This window comes from Capra hircus, chromosome 6 (genome assembly GCF_001704415.2).
Source record: "Capra hircus breed San Clemente chromosome 6, ASM170441v1, whole genome shotgun sequence".
Taxonomy (NCBI): Eukaryota; Metazoa; Chordata; class Mammalia; order Artiodactyla; family Bovidae; genus Capra; species Capra hircus.
The window spans coordinates 72488279-72504294 of NC_030813.1; the positions used below are offsets into that span (position 1 = coordinate 72488279).

The following is a 16016-nucleotide window of genomic DNA, read 5'->3' on the forward strand; positions in this document are numbered from 1 at the left end:
GTGCACCCGTGACAGATTCATGTTGATATATGGCAAAACCAATACAATATTGTAAAGTAATTAGCCTCTAATTAAAATAAATAAATTTATATTTAAAAAAAGAAAAGAAAAAAATTTTTAGCATTAATTATTTAATTTGCCCAAGATTGAACAGTTGAGTAAGTAACAAAACTGGGGTTTGAGCCATGTCTGTCTGATGTCAGAGCACACCCACTTTCATTTACCCTGAACACTCCAAACAGTAGAAAATGTTATTTCAGAGCTCCAAGATATGGTTAGAAACTCCCCAGGAGAAACTGGAACAATTTGTCCTAAAGAAGCCTACTGTAATAGGCCTTAGGATAAGGCCTATATTTGCCCACATTAAAAAAGAACTTCTAAACATGAGTTAATTTGCTTCCATTTCATCTGTTTTGGATAATACAGGAGTATCCAGCTTTTTACTGCTGAAGATACCACCATTAACATTTTTGTGCATAAGTCTTTGCCCACACTTGTAGTTACTTCTTTAGAGGACTAAAGAAAGTACTCTGAAGTACTTTGAAAGTACTCTGAAGTACTTCTATTTTAGAAGTAGAATTAGGTTAAGAAAGATAAGTATTGCTGACTCATTCACCAAATTATTTTTCATAAAATGAACTAATTTAAATATCCACCAGCAGCATGGAAGTACTTCATCTGATCCTTCCAGCGTTGTTATTCTTTGTAAAAACTTTTTGCTAATGTGATAGTTTTTTAAAAAGTCTCATTCTTTATTTGCATTGTTTTGATTACGAGCAAGTTTGAACTTTTTATGTTTATTAGCCCTTCATATATCTTCCTCTTCTTTGAACTCCTCTTCTTTGTCTATTTAACTTTTGAAACTTTTTTAGTGTTTTTCTTATTCATCTGTACTTTTATACTCTTCAGATATTAATACTTTATCATTTTGTTACTACATGTTTCTCCCAATTTGTTTTCTAAGGTTTATTTTTTGACACACATTTTAAGTTTTAAATATTTTAATCCATATGTTTCCTCTCTATCTTTCATCACTTTTAATGCAGATTAAAATCCAGTCATATTCTCTTATTTTTACTCTAATTCAATTTTTTTTTTAATTTAACTATTTGATTTACTTGTGGTTGACTTTGGCAAGATGTGCTGTGCGTAGTCTCTCAGTCATGCCTGACGCTTGCGACCCCATGGACTGCAGCCTGTCAGGCTGCTCTGTCCATGGGATTCTCCAGGCAAGACGACTGGAGTGGTTGCCATGCCTTTCTCCGGGGATCTTCCCAACCCAGGAATCGAACCCAGGTCTCCTGCATTGCAGATGGATTCTTTACTGTCTGAGCCACTTTGGCCTTTCCCCCAAATAGTTATTTTTCCTAGTCCCTTTGTTTATTGATTTGTAATGGCTATTTTTATCATATCTTTTATTTTTAAAAAACTTATTTATTTGGCTGCCATAGGTCTTAGTTGCAGCTTGGGAATCTTCAGTCTTCTTTGCAGCATGCTGGTCGTTTTTAGCTGTGGCATGTGGAATCTTTTAGTTGTGGTGTGCGGGAATATCTTTGATTCTTATTGAATCTTATTTTTGCTTTTCCTTTTCCTTTTGCAGATCCTGGTCCTTGTGACTTTGTAAGGAAACGGTAAGAGTATATATAGCACTATTTTCTCAGACTTTACCAGCTGAAAGAGGCACTCAATCTGGGGCATTTGAAGCGAAAGCCTATCTTGGGGGTTTTGAGAAGATTCCTGTTCTTTCCCTTTGTCATAAGGCCCTTTTCTAGGGGCAATTCCCTTGGGAAAAGGAAAGAAGAGGGATAAAGTGGTTAAGATAGAGATGTAGGAGAATTCTTGCTCAGTGTTTACTTGTCACTCAGTGCTGTGTGTGTCACTTAATAGGGCTGAAACTAAAGGTTAAGTCCCTAAAGGCACTTGGGATTCTGCACTGACCATCTCATGTCACAGATTTTGTGAAGCTCCATGTTAGTGTATCTCAGTCTCCTCTTGCCTCTTATTCAAAATTCAGTAGCTAATGAAATTTCAAGAAAGTGCCCTCTATGAAGAAAAAGAAATGTGTGAAAAATGTTTAAAAAAAATAATAATTAAAAAAAAATACTTAAACTTGAATAAAATAACCTATTCTTTCCATATGTCTCTATAATAAAATTGATTCCTCAGTTAAAAATGAATAAAAAAGAGAATGAAAGTAAAATAAAGCATGATAGAGCAATCTTGGGGGGGTAAAAAAAGAAATGTGTGTGTGTGTGTGTATATGCAATGTATAAACTAGATGTCTCCTGAAAATAGATGCTTATTCTTGATTTGATTAAGATATATTTAGAAAAGGTAATAGAATAAAATCATTCAAGAGAAAATACCAAAGGTTCATATCAATGGCTCATATAGATGAGAAGTAAATAATACCAGATTTGATTTTTTCACTCTTTTAATAAGTGAGTTGAAATTATTCCTGTTGTTATTGTTTACCATCTACATTTATTGTCATTGGTTGGACTTAGTTTGCGTTTTCTAAGTGCTATATTTTCTAGTTGTTTTTTTCTCACCTCTTTTAGGCATTAAATACTACTGCCTTATTTTTATGCACTACTTTGCTGTTTAAAGTTTATTTTCTCACAGGAATCCTGAGAAGTTGATAGAGTGGATATAATCAACTAGATTTTCTGAGAGAAAGTGAAATTCAGAGTAATCATGTCACTTTTGTAAGATGACTAGGCCGCAAATCCGGAGAAGGCGATGGCACCCCACTCCAGTACTCTTGCCTGGAAAATCCCATGGATGGAGGAGCCTGGCCGGCTGCAGTCCATGGGGTCGCTAGGAGTCGGACACGACTGAGCGACTTCCCTTTCACTTTTCACTTTCATGCGTTGGAGAAGGAAATGGCAACCCACTCCAGTGTTCTTGCCTCAAGAATCCCAGGGACGGCGGAGCCTGGTGGGCTGCCGTCTATGGGGTCACACAGAGTCGGACACGACTGAAGTGACTTAGCAGCAGTAGCAGTAGCAGGCAGCAAATCTGGTAGAACTAACCTTTACTGCATATTCCTGAATATCCACTTAAAATACCAAGTTACTTCAAATAAATGCATGCCAAGTGAGCAGACTCTCCTATTACTAAATAGACAGTGAAATCATTTACATCTGGAAAGTTTTTATACTTAAAAAAAGACTATGAAGAGTGTTTCTTTCAGTGTTTTTGTTTTTGTTGTTATATTATTTCTTGCTTTCATTTGATTGGTTAATTTGGTTTGACTCTGTGAGAAAATTTTGTTTTGTGCCTGTCCCAGTTCTCTAAATAATCTTGTTAAACAAATGTGCTATACCTAATGGTTTTAAAAGAAATATTTAGTATAAGCAAAATATACATGGGTGTTCAGTCACTCAGTCATGTCCAACTCTTTGCAACCCCATGGACTATAGCCTGCCAGGCACCTCTATCCATGGAATTTTCCAGGCAAGAATACTGGAGTGGGTTGCCATTTCCTACTCTAGGATAAGGAAAATTGTCAAGTGTAAAAGAGCATTCTGACCGAAAGAAAGAATTATTTGAATTACCCCATCAATTCAGACATGAAATTGTTTCCTAATTGTTGCTATATAAACATATATTTATTGCTCTGCTCCTAAGGTAAGAATTTCCATAATTTTTGTTAGCTATTGGCAAACTACAGGAGATTAATTATCAATGAAAATATGGAACAGCAAAATAATCCTCATTAAAAAAGAAATCTGCCTTCAGGAGTTCAGATCCTTCCACCACATTCTTTTGTTTCTGCACAGGATCACGAGTAGATGTTGTAAGGTAATGTAATATTTGAGAGAGAAGGCAAGCCTGCGTTAAGATGAAGAGATGTAGGTTGAAATTGTAGCTATGGTGACACAATGCACAATAAGTAAATGAAAAGGAGAGATTAGTCAGACCTTCACACAGGATTAGCAGGTGTTAATGAGATCATTTCCAATTAAAGTAACAATACAGTTTAACCATCTATATAAATAAATGGAGAAACTGTCAGTAGTCTTATATATAAAGTGATGCATTAAAATAATATTATTTAGGTGGTGAAGAAAAGATAGAAAGGGAAAACCTGGCTTAGAGGTGATGATGGAGCCAGGAGCTAAATTGCCTGCAAAGATTCATATATAAGATGTTTTGTCTGCACTATAGTTTGCTTTTTCCTCCGCCTAGCTACCCTCTCTGGAAAGTTGGTTCAGGCCATCATAGCAGGGTTCGAACAGTATTTGCATAGCAAAATCATTTTGTTTTTAATTGAGTAAGGTTGTAGTTATTTTTTCCCTGGCAGTGGACAGTATCTTCATTATTTCTAGACAATAGCAGACATGGCTTGGGGCAGGGTGCATTTTATCAATTACGTATGTGTGTGTTCAGTCACTCAGTTGTGTTCAGTGACTCAGTCATGTCCAACTCTTTGTGACACCATGGACTGTAGCCCACCAGACTCCTCTGTCCATGAGATTTTTCAGGCAGGGATACTGGAGTGGATTTCCTTTTCCTTCTCCAGAGGGAGATCTTTCCCACAGAGGGACTGAACCTGTGTCTCCAGCATCTCCTGCCTTGGCAGATGGACTCTTTACCACTGAGCCACCTAGGAAGTCCATCAATTACATATCAGACCTCAAACATTTAACTGCTAAAGAATCTTTTGGTTATCTCAAATCACCATCACAATCTCATGTTTGAAAAGATTTGTTATTAATGTTCGGTAACTTCGGCTGAGGATAGACATAATTAGTCACATAGCTTCAAACAGCTGCAAAGGAGTCTGGAAACTGTAAAGGAACACGTGGATACGTGGGGACCACAAACTGTCTGCTATAGGTGGATTCAGGAGAGTCAGGGAAGTCCAAGGGAGCAGAATAGAGCAGGATGGAGGTTGAGTGGTACCCAAAGTGTATTTTGCCTATTTCATAGTTTACCTGAAGCCACAAATTCTGTCTGAAATTTTCCTGTACAGTCTCTTCAACATCCAGTGCTTTCAAGCATTTACAAACTTACTTTCAATGAAAATTAAGGGGTTTTGCCATTAAGTGTACATTTTACTTGGATTCTGCTGGAGACAGTACAGTCTTGGTTATATTGTGTATTTATTGTCTTTGTTTTATTGTATAGTATATTTTTAATGATTTTAATAGTAAGAATTTGGGGTTCACAATATTTGTGAATACTTTTAGCTTTTTTAGCACTCTTCAAATCCTATATAATAGAACCTTGGTTTTTATTTTTCCCTCAGATGAGATTTGTTTGATTACATCTAATGTAAACATATTTGTTAAGCATCCTCATTGAATTAATCTGCTGGTATTTGTTAGTTCTTTTTCTAGGAAGAGGATTCAAGATCTTTCTAGGCCTAAGAAACAATGGGGAGCCCCAGATAGGTAAGGTGATATTATGTAGTCTTGTTTGTGATAATTGTTCCTTACATTCAATGAGTATGATTTTTACCTGTCCGCTTACTCCGCCTCCTAGCACCTCTGTGCTCAACTGGAGCCACTGAATCAGCATTGTCACCTCAGCTGAGTCAGCACATGGAAAGCGAACCTTAGGTCAGTAGTTCGCAAATTTGTCTGCACACTGGAGTCATCTGGAAAATTTAAAAGCTGACTGATTCTTGTGTTCCATCCCCAGAAATCTTGACTCACTTGGCCTGGGGCACAGTCTAGACTTTAGGAGTGTTAAAGACTTCCCAGATGATCCTAACAGGCAGACAGGTTTGAGAATCACTGTCTCAGGGCATTATTCTACACACATGTGACACACTTGCGTCCATCCTCCGAGTTCGGGTTTGCCGCTTCTGACATCTGGTCCTGTGTCTCTAAGCCTCTGCCGAGAGCATACCTGTTCTCTGGGGTCTACAGCAGGCTGGACCCACTGGCTTTCCATTCCTGGTCACAGGACGTCCCCTTTTCTCTTTTGGTTCGTGAACAAAGCCTGATTTTTTTCACTAATCCATTGCTCTTTTATTTTCTAAATTAATGGATTTTATTTTTTAAAGCAGTTTTAGACTTACAGAAAAACTAAAGTACAGAGAAGGTTTCTGTATTACCACCCCTCCCCTGGTTCCCCCTATTATTAACATTATTAACTTGCATTGAAAAGTGACAGTTCAGTCGCTTAGTCGTGTCCGACTCTTTGCGACCCCATGGATTGTAGGCTACCAGGCTCCTCTGTCCACAGGATTTTCCAGGAAGAATACTGGAGCGGGTTGCCATTTCCTTCTCCAGAGAATCTTCCAGACCCATATTATTTTAGAGAATAGTTTCACTGCCCTAAAAATTACCTGTGCTCCACCTATTGATCCCTCTCCCTCTTTCCCTTCTCTCCAAACCCCTTGCAACCACTGATCTTTTAACTGTATCTACAGGTTTACCTTTTCTGGGATGTTACGTAGTGTCAGAATGATACAATATGTAAATTTTCAGACAGCCTTCTTTCACTTAGCAAAATGCCTTTAGTGTTCTTCCATGGCTTTTCATTAATAGTACATTTCTTTTTAGCATTGAGTAATATTCCATAGTCTGGATTTACCATAGTGTATTCACTTACTGAAGGACATGTTGGTTGCCTCTGACTTGGTGCAATTATGAGTAAACCTGCTGTAAATAGTCATATGCAGGTTTTTGTGTAGATAAAGGTTTTCAGCTCATTTGGGTAAAGACCTTGGAGTACGATGACTGGATCATATGGTAAGACTATGATCTTGGCTTTGTGAGAAACTGCAAAACTGTCTTCCAAAGTATCTGTACCCTTCCTACCACCAATGAATGAAAGTTCCCGCTGCTTCACATCTTCACCAGCATTGGTGTTATCAGTGCTTTGTATTTTAGCCCTTTTAATAAATGTGCAGAGGTACCCCATTATTTTAATTTGCAGTTCCCTAAAGACATGATGTTGAGCATATTACATATGCTTATTTGCCATCTGTGTATCATCTTCTTTAAAATATGTATTCACATCTTTTGTCCACTTTTTAATTGGGTTGTTTGTTTTTTATGGTTGAATTTTTAAGAGTTCTTTGTATTTTTGAATGCCAGTACTTTATCAGATGATATAGACTGAATGTTTGTGTCCCCTCAAATTTTACATGTTGAAATCCCGAGCCCCAGTGGGATGGTATCTGGAGGTGGGGTCTGTGGGAGTTAATTAGATCTGACCACCTGGCACAGTGCTTCACCAAGGTGAGGTCACAGTGTGGATAAGTGGTGTGCCCATTTTATGATGATCTTACTGTAATTACAGCATCCATTACATGATGACAGAAGCAGAACTGTCTCTAATAGATTCGTTTTTGGTCATCACCTTTTAAGACAGTAGATAAAACAGCCTTGTTCTTGTTTTAACTTCCATAAGTAGTTTATCAGCTCCTGATGCCTGGAAATTGTAAAATTTTATAATAGAGATAGTTCTTGAAGTGAAGTAAAATCAATAGAGAAGCCACCAAGAGCCATTTCTAAGATGTCAATTATCAGTGAATTTTCTTACCATTTTTTTTTTCTGCTTTTTAACAGAAAACTGTTTTGGGGAAATCAAGATCCTATTCGCCCTGTTTCCCGGAGTGCTATGAAGGCTCAAATGACCCAAAGATTAGAGAGCCTTGCCCAGCCTAAGGAAGTCTCCCACAGATATGTACCTAACAGGTTAGTATTTGTGTATTACCAGGTTGTATGTTTTCAGAAACACAAAATTTACTAAAGATTAGGGATTCTATATCCATTTCCAATCTGATGCTACAGTAAAACTTTTCCAGAGCAACATCTAATATTTAGCTACTACAGACTTGTATTATATCTTACAGTTTCTTGGCTTATCATGATTTTGATTTTTTTAATAAAATGAGGGTGTTATGCAAGGATATGTACCATAGATGGGCTTCCCAGGTGGTGCTAGTGGTAAAGAACCCAACTGCCAGTGCAGGAGACAGATGAGGGTTCGATCCCTGGATCGAGAAGATCTCCTGAAGGGCATGGCAACCCACTCCAGTATTCTTGCCTGGAGAATCTCTTGGACAGAGCAGCCTGACGGGCTACAGTTCATAAAGTCGCAAAGAGCTGGGCATGACGGAAGCGACAGCACACACACAAGTACAATATATAACACTATTGTGTTATATACTATATACTATATATAGTACAATATATAACACTTATTTTATTCATGAAACTATGAATTTTGTATAGCACCTATGGGCTTGGTTATAATGAGTTAATTAGGGCATCTAAAAGTAATAATGTTGTTAAGACTTTTGATGCCCTTTGCAAATTTGTTTTCATTGGATGTTTGTTGAATGACTGGACTTTCCTAGTTGGCGCTTTGAGGAAAGATGATAAGGTGTGGGGAGGATGGGTACAGGCATGAGGGAAGTTAAAGTAAAGAAAAAAGGGAAGATAACCATTATGTGAAGTTTGGTTTATATGATAACTGAGGTAGCCACTTCTCTACCTCCTTCAATATACAATTTAGTTAAAAGTCAGCAAACTTTTTCTGGAAGGGGCCAGATGTAAAGTTGGCCATAAATTGTCTGCTGCAACTCTGAGAAAGTACCTATAGACATATGTAAACAATTGTGCCTGTGTTCCAATAAAACCTTAGAATCTTTGCATCTATATTTGTAAGATATTAATCTGTAGTTTTCTTCTAATGTCTTTTTTTTTGTAGTGTCTTTGTTTATGGTAATGCTGTCTTCATAGAATCAGTTGGAAAATGTATAGAATTTATTACTTCTTTGTGGGCTCCTATTACACTATTAGACTGCTTGGATTTGATCATTCAAATTCATGCCTGTTTCGCTCACTTTCTCTTCTACAACTTGCAGGGTTCAATATTATTATAGCTGCGGTAGAGAGTCTGTAATCTGGGAGATCCCCTCTCCTGCACTGTTTTGCCACCCTTCCAAAAGGATCCAGAAGCTGGCACAGCCCAACAGATTCAAGAGAGGGTACCTAACAGACAGGTAGAGTACCTTGAGAATCTCTATAAATTCTCATCTGATTTGGTGACTGTCACAATATTGTTGTTCTTATTTGAGTATATGCAATTTCACAAAATAGAAGTCCACTTGGTTTTCAAAGGATCAGAGTGAAAAATCAAAAGTTTGCAGGAATTTTAGGTAATCAAAAGATCATCATCAATAATTATATTTGACTCAAATTGTAGTGAAGCTAAAATTCACACCATACTCACCATTGTCAGCCAGTTCAAAAATATTCAAATGAAACATTACAGGTTTTTGCAATTCATATTCTCTTATGCCCCTGTGACTATAAATGCTCTTCCTTTTGCTTTAAATGCTGGATTTCTACTTGTGCCGCGGCCAGCACAAGCAAGAGTCACACCTGCATAGGGAGAAAACGGAGCGTCCCCGCTAAGAAAAATAAGAGATAGAGACAAAAGATGGGGTTGAGAGGATCAGACCAAAATGGCTAATGCCTTCCTTTATTGTGCTGCAGTATATATAGGATAAAGTACGTGACTTCTGACATTCACAGGATTGTATATTAATCTCCAGATACAATCACAAGACCCTTACCATTGTGTGCAGATCACAAATAGATAATCTATCTTCTATCAATAAGCTAATCTATCTTCTATGAAATGTTGCAAGACCGGAGCCTTAAGGGTAGTAAATTCTTCAGGGGGGCGGGACAGGGAGCTTAGGGACGTGCCTAAGGCTCTGCATAACGCCGAGCAGCTCCCAAGACTTAACCCTTCACGGGCAGTCCCCCGCAGCTCCCCTCTCTTTATTTTTTTAAAAGCTCCATAAGATGTCGGTGTTGCAACATGTTTTTATGTATCAGAACTCTCATATGTAAAAATTCTTTAACAATGCTACGAATAAGGCAAGGAGCTAAACAAATCAATATAAGCACAACAGTCAGAACCGCGCCCACAGCAATTATGCTACGCCACCGTGAATGAAGGCTAGGGAAGTTAGAAAATAAATTTTGTAAAAAATTATCAACAGTATCAGCTATGTTCAAAGTAGCTTTTGGAGAATTTTCAATATTAAGAATTTCATTATGCAACTGCAATAGATCTAGAGACACATTAGTATTAAACCATATTCCTTGTAGATGTTTTTTCACCTTATCCCACGGAAAATCAGATGCATTATAAGCCTTTTTTGTAACACAAATCCACTTATAATTAGCATGACATTGGATTTTCATGCGGAAACTAATGCTCTGAACTTGTTCTCCTAGAACTCTAACCACATCATATAAAGCTGATAGTCTATCTTCTATTTTTCTATCTATATCTTCTTGTGTTCCCATTACTTTAGTAACATTATATGACAAGGAATCTACAGTATGAGCAGCTTGAATGGATTGTGCTAAAGATACAGAAGCGGTGACAGCATTTGCTATCAGGGTGATTAAAGATACTATATCCAGAACAATCAGGCTCACACTTCTTTCAGGGCAGCTAAGAGCCGTGTTAATGCGTTGTAGCAATTCTAAAGCAGTCTCGTCATACTAAGCTTCAGTTATTTCAACAGGTAACATTACAAAAGCAGGTTGTTTTACTATTATAACTTGTTCTCCTTTAGCAACACCTCTTATGCAATTGGTAAGTATGCAATTAGAACAATTTAAATGATAAATATTCAATGACAGTGTTATTTCCACATGGCCTTGTATCAGCATGAATGGATAAGGGACACAAGCTCTGGGATATAAAAACCCTGTAACTCCTACATTACCATATTTACTCCCACTAATATTGGATTGTAAATATAGACTATTGCCATGACCAAAAGCAGCCAAGAGTTTCCACAGTTCTGTTTGATATACTTGAGCAGTGTTTACAGAGAAAATGGGTGGATGCTGTCCTCGATTTTCAGGGAAATCAGGTGTTCCCCCAGGTGCCCAATCCCATAAAAGGGTGGCATCGGCGTTGTTGATGTTGTACACTGACGCAACCCGGGCTCGACATAAAGTCCAAGGAGTGTCTATTCCTATGCCGATGCTTAGATGTTTGTCGCAAAACGGAATGTCGAGAGGTCCGGTTCCGTCACGGTACGATCTTTTTCCGGTTTTTTCATCAATGCCAGAAATAGTCACTTGAGGATAAGATATATCAGCTGACACCTGTATACAGTGGGGATGTTGTGATTGATAAGAAAAGCACATAGGATATTGTGTAGTAAGACCATAAAAAGAGATATTAGCTTGCTGGGGAGAAATATGAATATCTGATTTTCCTCCCAAAAGACTTGTATCATTGACATAGACAGGTACTACTTCTTTATCCCATCCTAATGATTGAATCGTAGGTGGATCGGGAATGTATGCCCAAAAAGCCGCAGCCGCCCCGTTTTGTATCCGCTGTAATAATAATAATAACATGATCAGTATATTGGTAGGCGTCACCGGAGGTTGTACATGAGCCTCATTCTGAGCATATCGCATCAACGCCTCAATCTGCCTTTGGGTAGGCAGCTCACTCGTGGGCTCGCTCAGTGTCATGTGGTGCATTTGATGTGTCAGGGAGTTCCTCCGCCGCGCGTACCAGCCTCTCCGGGATCCAGCGCGGCGCTTCGGCATCCTGTGGAAAAACACAAACATGCCCGCGTCCCCATATTAATACAGGGTCTGGCCCATACCACAGATTGGTAAGTGGATCTTTCCATCGTACGAGTGGTTTTTTGCATGAGGACTGTTCTCCCCAAAAACGTTGGGCTGCTGAATTGCCTTCTGCGTCTAGAGTTAAAAAATTTAAAACATAAAGAGCATGATTCAAGGCATTATGCGGTGAGGGGCTATACAAGTCATTCCCCTTTTTTTGTTTTAATAGTTGATGTTTGAGACGCTGATGGGCTCGTTCCACAATACCTTGTCCCTGTGGGTTATAGGGAATTCCTGTTTTATGATGGATTTGGAAGGAAAGACAAAAACGTTGAAAAGAGCGGCTAGTATAACCGGGTCCATTATCTGTTTTAAGGGTGTGTGGAATTCCTGAAATAGAGAAGCAAAAGAGCAAATGTTGAATACAATGACGAGTTGATTCTCCAGTATGAAGGGAGGCCATGAGAAAATGAGAAAAGGTGTCGATGGAGACATGAACATATTTAAGACGTCCAAATTGAGGAATGTGAGTGACATCTGTTTGCCAGAGATGATTAGGGCGTAAACCTCGAGGGTTAATACCATATTGAGGGAGAACAAAGAATTGAGGACAGGTAGAGCAAGATTTTACGATTTGTCGTGCAGCTTCGCGGGAAATCTTAAATTGTAACCGTAAAGAATGACTATTTTGATGATGTAAGTTGTGAGATTTTTGGGCTGCATCAATAGCTGATTGAAAAAACACTTGTTTAGTAAGAACGTCCGCAGTGTGATTGCCTTGTACTAAGGCACCAGGAAGGGTGGAATGCGCACGAATATGCCCAAAGAAACACGGGTATTGACGACGGTGGAGGGCCTGTTGAATTAATTTAAATAAGTTAAGAACTTCAGGAGAGGTTGTGCCGATAATTGGAACAGTTTCAATCATCTGTAGGGCACCGACCACATAAGAGCTGTCTGTAAATAAATTGAAGGAAGTGGATACAGTTAGCAATGCTTGATGGACTGCAAATAATTCCACAACCTGGGCAGAAGAGAAACTGGTATGTGCATAATAAGTTTGATGGTTAATAATTAAAGCTGCAGTACCATTAGAAGATCCATCTGTAAATATAAGTGTCGCTTTAGGAATGGGTTGTCGGCGAACTATTTTTGGAAAAATAAAGTCATGAAAGCTAGCAAATTGTAACAATTTATCAGAAGGATAATGATGAGTAATCCGTCCTGGGTAGTTTGCAAAAGCTATAGACCAATTATCTGAAAATTGAAAAAGCCAATCTTGTTGTTCTAAAGCATAAGGAATACAAATGAAAGGGGGTTCTATACCAAAATATTGGATGGCCTCATGACGTCCTTTTGCTACAATTTTTGCAACAAGCTCATAGTAAGGGAGCAGATGTTTAGTTGGAGTAGCAGATAGATATATCCATCGCAAAGGTTTATCTTGATAAAGAACTCCTGTAGGTGCTCGAGGGGTAGGAAGTATATACAAACCCCATGGCCGTTGGTAATCACAATAAGTAATCTGTTGTTGTCTAATAGCTTCTTCTATTGATTGTAAGGCTGATCGTCCTTCTGAAGAAAGTGTTCGGGGTGACGCAGGGTCAGAGTCACCTTTAAGGATATCAAATAAAGGCTGCAAGGTATAAGTGGGTAGTTTTAAATAAGGGCGTATCCAATTAATGTCTCCTAGAAGTTTTTGAAAATCATTTAGAGTTTTTAACTGGTCAGTCTGTAATTTTACTAATTGGGTATTATAAACGCGAGGATATAAGGAGAAACCCAAATAATTATAGGGAAAATGAGTTTGAATTTTTTCATCAGCTATGACAAGACCATTAAGACTCAAGTGTTTCTTTAGAATAGAAAAAGCTTGATACAATAGATGTTCGTCAGCATGAGCTAGTAATATATCATCCATATAATGAACTAAATATAACTGAGGAAAACGTTGACGAACGGGAGCTAATGCTGTAGCAACAAATTTTTGACATAACGTAGGGCTATTAGTCATTCCTTGTGGAAGGACTCTCCATTGATAGCGTTGCATAGGTTCTTTAAAATTAACAGAGGGCAAACTAAAGGCAAATCTTTTACAATCTTGAGGTGCAAGAGGAATAGTGTAAAAACAATCTTTTAAATCTATAATAATGATATAGGATTTGTCAGGTATAGCGGAAGGAGTGGGCAACCCAGGTTGTAGGGCTCCCATATGCATCATTGTTTCATTTACCTTACGAAGGTCTTGTAGCAATCTCCATTTTCCCGACTTCTTTTTAATAACAAAAATTGGGGAATTCCACGCAGAGGTAGAGGGTTCAATATGCCCAAGTCTCAGCTGTTCCTGCACCAGCTGTTGTGCGGCAGAAAGTTTCTCTTGTGTTAGGGGCCACTGATCGACCCATACCGGTTCCTCAGATTTCCAATCAATAGGATCGGCATGTGTCACAGGAGAATCAGAGGTCCCTAGGGAAAACACCCCAAGCCCTTTCGACTTTGATTAGATTTTAAATCAAGGGGTAAAATGATGCCTTGATGTTGTTTACCCAAACCTTGGTTTGGGAGTAAGCCCTGATCCAACATTAATTCTGTTACGGTGGGTGAAGGACTATATAAATAAACACCCATTTTGTTTAATATATCACGCTCCCATAGATTAACTGGAAGATGGGGCAGAATATAAGGCTCAAATTGGCCTGTATGGCCATCTTTATCCCTCCAAGTAAGAAGGGACGAACTTTGTTCTGGATTGGTAGTTTGGCCAATACCCTGAAGAGTGGAAATAGCTATTTGTTTAGGCCATGTAGTAGGCCAGTATTTTTCAGAAATAACGCTAATATCGGCCCCTGTATCAAGCACTCCGCGGAAAAGCTTACCATCAATGCGTAGCTCAAGTTCTGGTCGTGCCTCGGTAACATTTTGCACCCAATAGGCGTCAGAGGACCCGAAGCCTCTTTCTTGACGATCTCGGTTAATTGTTTTTCCTTGTATAACTAATGGAACTAAAAGAAGTTGAGCTATACGTTGTCCTGCATTAATCACAATAATTTTGTTAGGAGCGGAGGCTAATATTTTTATCTCTCCTGTATAATCAGAGTCAATCACACCAGGATGAATAAGTATTCCTTTTAAAGACGCACTGCTGCGCCCTAAAAGCAATCCAGCAGTTCCTGGAGGTAAAGGCCCAAACACTCCTGTGGCAAGGGTTTGAACCCCCATCTCGGGTGTTAATACTGTGTAGGAGGTGGCACAGAGGTCCAATCCTGCGCTGCCTCTTGTGGCTCGACAGAGGTCTGCAATGGTTCTTTTGGAACCTGCAGTGTTGCCCCATAACATTGTTTTGGGGCCAGGGGCTGGCCCCTCACCCAGTTTCCCGAAACCGGGGGTAAAGAATTACCTTGAACATCCGTTTTGGAACGACAGTCTCGGGCCCAATGCTTCCCCTTTTTACATCGTGGGCATAAATTAGGAGTATTAGCAGGGATTTGTTGTTTTTGAGGGCACACTGCAGCCCGATGGCCAGGTTGACCACAAACAAAGCAACCCGAATTACCTGACTTTTGATATCCTTTCTTGTTCTTGGCTTGTTGCTGAAAAAGTACCTCTTTAATGCTTTTTCCTTGTAATGCCGCTGCCATAGCAATACCTTGCATGTAGGAGGGTCCAATATCAGCACAAATGCGAATAAAATCAGACAGATCTCCCTTTTTTCTATAAGGTCATAAAGCAGCTTGACAGGCAGAATTAGCGTTTTCAAAAGCCAATTGTTTTGCAAATACCATCCCAGCCTTTTCATCTGACATTATCTTACCTATAGCATCTAAGAGCCGTGCTACGAAGTCCTGATAAGGCTCATCAGGTCCCTGTCGGACTTTTGAGAGATCTTCTGTCTTAATACTAGAGTTAGGAAGTTTTTTCCATGCCTGTCGAGCCGCATTTGATATTTGTGGATATGCACCAGGTAAAAAGTTAAGTTGAGTATTAGTAGCCTGGAAAGCACCTTCACCAGCCAACATTTCGTAGGAAGTTTGTATACCTTGTTGCTGATTGACATCGGCTATACGAGCACACTGTTCAGCATATTCAGATTTCCATAGTAAATAATCTCCCCCCGAAAGACAGGCCCTAGCTATTTGTTTCCAATCATTTGGGGGTAGATTTTGAGTACCCAAACTTTCTATCATAGCAATAGTGAATGGAGCGGTAGGACCGTATTGTGAGCAAGCAATCTTTAACTCTTTTAATTGTTTAAAAGGCAGCGCTTCATAAAAACGCTGGTTGTTATTTTCAAAGACAGGAAAAGCAAAAGAAAAGTCGGAGACGACCTCACCAAGTCGTTGTGCTTGTTTCAATGCCTTTTGCAGCGGAGACACAATCTCAGATGGAGGAGGAGGAGGAGGAGGAGCCCCCGGAGGGGGATCGAGACCT

General features: G+C 39.0%; 2 protein-coding genes across 2 annotated transcripts in view; one reads left to right on the forward strand and one right to left on the reverse strand.

Annotated features, from left to right (window-relative positions):
* Nucleotides 1-16016, forward strand: part of THEGL (theg spermatid protein-like) — a 46072-nt gene that overhangs the window by 9479 nt on the left and 20577 nt on the right. The window contains exons 2-5 of the mRNA XM_013964519.1: nucleotides 3786-3807; nucleotides 5349-5402; nucleotides 7533-7661; nucleotides 8837-8974. Coding sequence (XP_013819973.1) covers nucleotides 3786-3807; nucleotides 5349-5402; nucleotides 7533-7661; nucleotides 8837-8974 — 343 coding nt within the window. The remainder of the gene's footprint in view (nucleotides 1-3785; nucleotides 3808-5348; nucleotides 5403-7532; nucleotides 7662-8836; nucleotides 8975-16016) is intronic.
* Nucleotides 11464-14924, reverse strand: LOC108636278 (endogenous retrovirus group K member 18 Pol protein-like). The gene is given in 2 exon segments (XM_018049946.1): nucleotides 11464-14060; nucleotides 14063-14924. Coding segments are annotated over 2 exon segments (3459 nt in total).